Here is an 8,260-nt window from a genome sequence, read left to right as displayed (position 1 = left end):
ATAACCCTAAGATTTTACTCAGCTCCACCTCCTTGTTAAGCACCTCTTCCAGAAACTTACCCTGCACAACATGAGTTTCATCCACTTCCACGTCCCTCTCTTAAAGAGATTCACCTGAGGCCTCTCCTCCTTTTCCTTCTAGTTCTTCAATAGATTTTGTTCTATATTTTCTGATCCCAAAAGACTCAATTGAATTTTCCTCAAACTCCACCCTTACGTCAGTACTCAGTATCTTCTTTCCCCGCCTCTTCTTCAAAAACTAACAACCAGAAACCGCTTGACTATCAAAGATAACCTCAGGCTCCTTCAACCCAAATCCTTGGCTTTGCTTAACCTTGCCTAATTTATCTCATATTTTTCCTAATATACACTTTTAAATTTATTGGAAGGGCCAGACCCACAAATTCCTTCTTTTGACCGATAGGAAATCTCTGTTAGATGTACCAATTGACTATTTTTTGGACCCTTCGTCTTTTGAAATCACAGAAGTTTTATTTTTTACTTTATCTTCTTTAAAAACCTTAAACTTTCGACTCTCCAACCTCTTCCTACCCAATATTTGCCCAAACTATCAATGGAAACTTCAACAAAAATTATTGATTCTTTGACCTCCGCACCCCTAACCTTAGCTTCAAACTGTTGGTTCTTCACCACAACTTCCCCATCGCTAGCCAACTGCACTGCCTCCAGCAAATCATTCAAACAAAACTAAGAAACCCCTTTCTCAACATCGAAAAAGACTTACATCCTCCTACTCGACCCCCCTCCACCAAGTCTTCTCCCTCTTGACCGCCACTAAAACCTCCTTTAACATTTAACCTTACCAGTTCCTCTATCATCAATCTCCCAAACTCCGGAAGATTGGAAACCTCAATTGAACCCAAAACGACTGCCACCCCTCCCCAGGTCGTTCAAAAGAAGCGAGATTAATCTCACCAACCACCAGATCAGTTTTCTCGCTCCCAATTACTCCAAAGGTCTCACTTGAAGTCGAGGAACTCGTCATCGTCTCTTCAAACACCATCTCCTTCGATATATCTGAATCCCCAAGAGTAAGAAACCCTACACAGTCACTACAATTCCCCTGATCCTTAGCAACACTTAAAAGCCCCAGCTAACCTCTCCCCTAGGCATCAATGGCACATCAACCATGCCAACAAAGAACAACGGCCTAGTGACATCATAAGCACACTTAAGAATTTCCCTGGAAAACTTGCTTGAACCCTACACAACCACCTCAATTCTAAGGGGATCAAATGAAGACCCTGATCAGCCTAGCTGAAATGTCCAAACCCACCTCGATTTGAAACTCCCTTTTTAACCATCTGACCCGAACCCAAACCAAAAACCTGATTTGGCTCCAACCCAATTGACAAGTCCCAAGCCCGACTCACAACCCTTTGTCTCCTTACTTTTAACTCCAAAACCAAAACGTAATTCAAGGCACCCACCCTACTCAGCATCATTAATGCTTTTAATTCCTAAAAACCCTTACTTTCAACCTCCTGGCACCCACCCCCTGACCTTTTGACTCCCCCAAATCAAATTATGACCTTTCATCTCCCACCTTTGAACCTACTCCACTTTCGCATAACCATCGAGCCAATGCAAAGGCAGGCAACCTTCAACTACTAATCTTAGCTCATACCCCTCACTGGCAAAGCTCAACATCAAAGATGATGGACCAAATGAATTTATACTACTTCAACAAGAATTGGCACCATTGTCAAATTCTTCCACCTATTTGTCCAAGGGTCAATTTTCCTAAAGCTCCCACAAGTATTCCCCACTACACAGAATGTCTATAAACACCAAATGTGAACAGGAATGTCAAAGACATTTATCCAAACCAAGCTTTTAAAACCCACTTTCCATATAGCTCCGACCAGTAGATTCCACCTACTCAACCTTAAGTCCAGAGATTTAACCTTATTGGTACAATCCAAAACTTCCTCCACCTCCTTACTGTCTAGAATAAAGAGAAAAAACCCTACGTTTAACTTTTCTGACTTTGATACTGTAGAGAGATTGGGCCGAATGGGCCTTAGTTTTTGTTATATTTGTTGTAGTAAAATATAAGTCATTCTTATGAAGATATAACACTGTATCATGTAAAAGTAAGTCATAAAATTCATTATGACTGGGAGACTCTGGTTCCATCCAATGCCAGGTTGGTGGTTATAAGTTTACAAGTTTTTGCTTTTTCACATGTTGCATCAACAAAGCATGAGCTTGGAATAGATGCAAATCACCAATACACTTGAAACAAGATACTACAATGCAATAACTAATAGAGTGCATTCATGAGACTATAAAAGGAGGAATATAGACTCTCGGTATATTAAGGGACAAATATACACCAAGGATAGGTAGTTCCTTAATGGCTTTTTATGGTCCTACATTTTTAAGGAATTTAGAAATCTTATTCTCTGTTTCTTTTAATGAGTCTAAATTCCAACAGAAGATATTTTGAACAGAAAGCTTTTTACAGGAAAGTATTTGTTACCCACATATTTTTTTAATTGTTCATATGATGTTTGGAAAGTCAGGTGCATAAACCCTTGTAATTCAATCTTAATTAGGTAACTAAATGCCTACTCAAGGAGCAATTGTGCCACTAGGAAGTCCCATGTATGGGGAAAGAACTTATTCCCTCCAAGTTTCAACAAGATGGAAATTTTTCAAATGATATTTCTACAACCTTGTAGCATGCCGAGATTTAGCCGTTTCCTTTAACACAGCAGCTACTATTGCTGCCTCTTCAATACATTCAGCCTTGTGCAATGCATCCAAAAGAGCAATGCATGTCTTTGTATGGATGTTAAAACCTTTTGAGCGAGTCTCTTTGAAAAGACCATATGCATCCATTGCCCTATTAGCATTACTTAACCCTTCTATCAGAGCATTGTAACTAGCAGAGTCAGGTCTACCTCCACTTGCCTGAAACCTCTCAAAGAGCCCACTAGCCTCCATTATGTTTCCCACCTTAGCAAGTCCAGAAATAATGGTGGTATAGGTGATGACATTAGCCTTTAATCCTTTCTTCTGCATCTCTTGCAAAAAAACAAAGGCTTTATTGAACCTCTGAACCCGACATAAACCATTTATCACAATACTGTAAGTGATGGTGTTAGGATTGCATTTCAAATCTTTCATGGACTGAAAGCAAACAAGGGCTTCATCAATTTCATCTGCCTTAACCAATGCATCAAGTAGACAGTTCCATGTATACACATTAGGTGTCAAACCCTTCTGCATCAACTCTTCCATGACTAGATATGCCTCGTCAATTCTACCCACCTTCCCAAATCCATCAATAAGACTGCTATATACAACTACATTTGGTTCTATTCCTTTTGATTTTGCTTCTTCAAAGAGCATGTATGCCTCATCAAGCCTGTCTATCTTCGCAAGCCCATCAATAACTGACCCATACGTAACCACCGTGGGTAGATGACCCTTTGCTTTCATTTCCTCCAGCAACTGGTAAGCTTTGTTCACTTGACCTGATTTGCAGAACCCATCAATGACTGTGTTGTAAGCAAGGGTGTCAAGAACATAGCCTTGTTCTTTCATTGCATAAAACAATTTATAGGTCTCCCGTGCATAGCCAGCTTTCACAATGCCATGGATTAGAATAGAATAGCTCCTCACATCTGGAACAAGACCTCTGGTCCTGATTTCCTCAAACAAAGCTCTACCCTTATGAGTTTCACCAGCCTTGAAAACACAATCCATGTAGGTATTAAGAAGCGTTAGGTCAGGAGAGCATCCTCTGCGGATCATTTCTTTGTAAACTTTGTGTCCGTCTTCCTTCCTTCCACATTTGAAAAAGTTTCTAATGAGGGATGTGTAGACAACGGCATTTGCAACCATGCCTGCATCCAACATTCTCTCAAACAACCTGTAAGCATCATCAACCCTACCTTGTCTACCCAAGCCATCTATCAAAGAACAAAATGTAACCACATCTGGTGTGCAGCCTTTCTCATCCATGCTTTCAAAGATACTGCAAGCTTCATCCAGCTTTCGAGCTTTACAAAGCCGGTCAACCATTATGTTCATAGTCAATACATTAGGAAACAGACCAGCAGCTTCCATGGAATTCTGAATCTCAAAAGCTGCCTCAAGTTTCCCTGCCCGGCAAAGCATGTCAATGAGAATATTATAGGTCGAGAGATTAGGCATTGCATCTTTCTTCATCTCCTCAAAGATTCTAATAGCCTCATCAAATCTCTCCTTCTTCCCAAGGCAAGTAAGGATGCTATTATATGCAATCACACTTGGGATACACCCCTTCTCCCTTTGTCTTTCAAGTAACTTATATGCTTCATCAAACTTTCCAGCAGAGCCATAGCCCATGATCATGGTGTTATAAGCATAAGCACATGGGACATTCCTGTTCAGTTCCATCTGCTCAAACAGCTCAACTGCTTCATCCAGCCTATTAGCCTTGCAAAGAACCCCTATCATGCTAGTATAGGTCACATCATCAGGCACAAGACCTTGAGCTTTCATCTCATGAAAGAACTTCCAAGCCATATCCACCTTACCAACCTTACCAAAGCAGTCAATACAAACATTGTAAAGAACAATATCTGCACTAAAAGAGTTGCTCTTTATTTCATCTAACAGAGAAAGTGCTGCATCAATCCGGCCTTCCTTGGCAAAAGCACGGACAAGAGTTGTAAACAAATGCACATTCCCTTCATAGCCTATGTCCTGCATTTGATGAAAGAGGGTGAGAGCAAGATCAGGTTCATGAATCTCAGCCAGAGCACCAACTAGAATTGTATAAGCAGAAAATGCAGGACAAATTTTTAACTTCCGCATGGTTTGTATCAGATTGAAAGCTTCCATCACCATCCGGGACTTCACACAGCTTGTGACTAACTCAATACAGGTATTATTTGACAGCCCAAATCCAGAAAGACTCATTTCCATCAGAATATGCTCAAAGCTGTCAAAGTTTTTACTACTAGCCATTATTCTTAGCAGTAGATCATATGCTTCAGGACTTTGTACTTGATTGGTTTTCCTTTCAGCCCATCGAAAATAGTTTATTGCTAAATTGAAATCCTTCAGTCTCCCTAGAACTCCAGTTACCAACTGCGGTTGAGGTTTTTCACACAGCTTCAATAGGGCATTTTCCAAGGCAGGTCCCCAAGGGGCACTTGCCAAGATATGGCAAACATCATCTACTCCAGCTATTGCACCCTCCTCTTTTCTCAAGATTTCTTGGTTATCCACATCCACAGAGAGACCAGTCTTCCCATTTATTTCCAAGGAAGACTTATCACACAGAATTGAGAACTCCTTAAGTATGTTGTACCGGTAATAGCATACATGACCAGAACAATAATTTATTCCTTCAATGCAAGACAAATAGAAATCAGTATTTTAAAATATTACCAAGGAAAAAGGAAATAGTCCAAGTACATCATAAAAGGGAACAAGACCAAGAAAAGAAAAGATCTCCATAGGGATATCAAAATACAACATGCAGCATACAAGGAAAAAACATAAAACGCAAATAGGGAAACAGTTCATCCAACAAAATATTCAAACTGGATTGCTGATCTTGGGGTCCAACTGAGCAAGATATTCAAACTGGATTGCAAAGATATAACTTCTCTAATAAGATGGCGAATAGTCCAAGAACACTCAGAGAAACGGTCCGTCCAACAAAATCACCACCTATGCATCTCAGCCCGATCCAGAGCCAAAGGCCAAAATTAGCTTTTAGGGCTTGCAAGAGGGCCAAAATCCCATATTTAACTACCTAAAAAATCTAAATCCAAAGGAATCCATTTGGAATTACTAATTTCAACAAAAGAAAATATATTCAATCGTAACTTATTAAACCCAGTTTTCCTATTTTATGCAATATGCATATTAGCGCCTTTTTTTTTCTGAGCACAGCTTTAACAGCTTAACCTTAGAAGTGCTCTGTAGATTTAGCTCCTTGGACCAATTCTGGGAATTCCTATTGCAACCCAGAAAAAGAGGAAAAAAGGATTTCAGGGTTTAAGTGAGTGTATGAGTAGACTTGAAAGAGCAATCCTAGTAAAAGTAGAAGGGAAAAAAAAGAGAAAATAATACAGCAAAAACTAAGATCCTGAAGCAGAAAAGGCTAAAGGTAGAACTTTCCTACAATGGAGAAAAACATGAACAAGTTGGATCAGACTCAAAATGGTGGAAAATAACAAACTCCCAAGGGGGAGTGTAACCACCATTTGCTTTTCAGTTTTCTAGAATTTGTCAGTCTGATTGACGAGCGATAATAAATGAGTAAAAAGAAAAGGCCGTGCAAAGAAGTTCTAACTTGATAATATAGGAGATTACTGAGTAAGTAACAGAGCTTAATCCGATTAATCGTTACCTTGTTTATTCAAGAAACTCTTCACCTTCATCTTTCCATGTCAGACCTCTCAACGTGGCCTTTATTTCTTCCTTTTCCCCTTACCTACAATAAACAATCAGGAAAGCAAACTATAAGTGAGAACACAGTAGAGTACTTTAAGTGTTTAACTCTGAAGAATACTTCCAGATATATCTTTGACAATAAGTACAGAATGAGGACGGGCACACACATATATACTGATCCACACATAGTTGAGATGAACTGTTCTTGGTAAAAAAAAATCAACTGGAATACTCGGATTACATTGAGTTGCCGAGGCTTGCTCTCTTCCATACCAACAATAAAGAAAAATGAGGAAGAAGAATTAACAAGAGCATGAGAACTCTTCACAGAATTACCTTAGGGAGGGGTTTAATTTAGTTCTCTGGCTTCCCTTTTGATAGAACTTGAACATTTATGGCCGTCGCTGCTTTTAATACTTGACTTACAGAATCCTTCTATAATTGCAGCCATTTTCTTGATCATCAGAGAGCCTCTTTGGAAGAACCTCGACAATGGGTAGCCACCATTTTTCATCATTGTTCATATTGTTTCCTTTCCCAGCGTCGTCACCACCCCCGAACCCAGACCAAGAACTCATTCTGGTTTCTGAAGTTATTTTAATAGTCCAGTTTATGATAAACCCATTGCCAAATGAAAGCAAAAGCCACATTCCATAGGGATGCTTCTACGTCGAAATAGAAAACCAGAAACAATAACTCCTAGCAAGAAGCATAGCATCAAGCGGGGGAGAGAGAGAGGGGTCGGCTCTAGTTCGGAACAGGGTGTATCAGTCCCGAACGTTCAGTTTCGGAGAAGTACAAAGACATATATGTACACCGTAAACGTAAAACCTCGGGATAATCGGTCTGATCCGATTAGACTCGATATGTTAATCAGTCCCGAACGTTCAGTCACCGTCTCGTTTTAGGGAAGCTACTACTTAGTAGGTGTTTGGCGTCGGTGTGGTTCATTTTTGATGATATAATCTTATAATCTTAATAAAAATTATATAAAATAGTAAATTGTTTATATGTTAATTGGGTTCGACTATGATATGGAAAAGTAAATTGTCCATACCATATCTTTTCCGTATTATAGATTTTCGTATGTTAATAAATCAAGTATTTTTAACCAAAAGTATCTTATATATTATTTTTAAATTTTGTTTTTCTAAAATAAAATATAATAAAAATTACAAGAAAAAAAAAACTTTATATATTATTAACATAATACTCAATTTGGGTTTTCATAAATTGGAAACAGCCGAAACCAATCTCAACCCAATAATTTGTTGGGACAAAATAACAGAACCAAAATCAAAGTAATGGAGGTGATATTTGGCATAGATAATGATTCTCTTTATTGATAATCTCTGGAATAGGAGATTTATAAAAAATCACTAAAAATTGTTGTTTGGTATCATTTATGTCATGTAAGATGATATTTGAGAAATTGAATTAAACCTCTTTGGTATTAATTTTCAAAGACAAGATTATTTTTTGTATTAGAGTTATTATTCAATGCCATCCTCAAAAAAAAAAAAAAAAAGAATTAGTTAGAAATCAAGAAATCATCCAAAAAAAGGCGATCCCTGAAAAGGGTTGATTTCAATAATTAATTTTGGCTAATTTCCTTTATATCACCAAAATTGGCCAACCAAACATAAATTTCAACGTCGATTCCTCTGATGCTGACGTGGCTCTAAGCCACTTGCCTTCAAGAGTAATTAATGTGTTATGTTAAAAAATAGAACCTATCCATCCCATTGAGGCATTGACAGCCCTAGCTATCCCTAAGACCCTATCCACATTTCTTGGTAACTAGGCCCCAAATATGCAAGATAATTCGCACCTT

The 8,260-nt window shown here is 38.6% G+C and overlaps 1 protein-coding gene across 1 annotated transcript; it reads right to left on the bottom strand.

Moving 5' to 3' along the window:
- Positions 1–2,482: 2,482 nt before the first annotated feature.
- LOC148847613 (uncharacterized) lies at positions 2,483–7,362 on the bottom strand. The gene is made up of 3 exons (XM_088950373.1): positions 6,763–7,362; positions 6,383–6,466; positions 2,483–5,369 (listed from the first exon to the last, which is right to left on the bottom strand). The coding sequence occupies exons 2-3, from the start codon at positions 6,411–6,413 to the stop codon at positions 2,695–2,697; spliced, it is 2,706 nt and encodes a 901-aa protein (XP_088806499.1). The 5' UTR covers positions 6,414–6,466; positions 6,763–7,362; the 3' UTR covers positions 2,483–2,694.
- Positions 7,363–8,260: the final 898 nt, after the last annotated feature.

The sequence above is a fragment of the Nelumbo lutea genome, chromosome 6, assembly GCF_056320005.1.
Source record: "Nelumbo lutea isolate HS-2025 chromosome 6, American lotus-T2T, whole genome shotgun sequence".
Taxonomy (NCBI): Eukaryota; Viridiplantae; Streptophyta; class Magnoliopsida; order Proteales; family Nelumbonaceae; genus Nelumbo; species Nelumbo lutea.
Note: the sequence above shows the minus strand (reverse complement) of the source record. Positions and strands in the feature narration are given on the sequence as shown.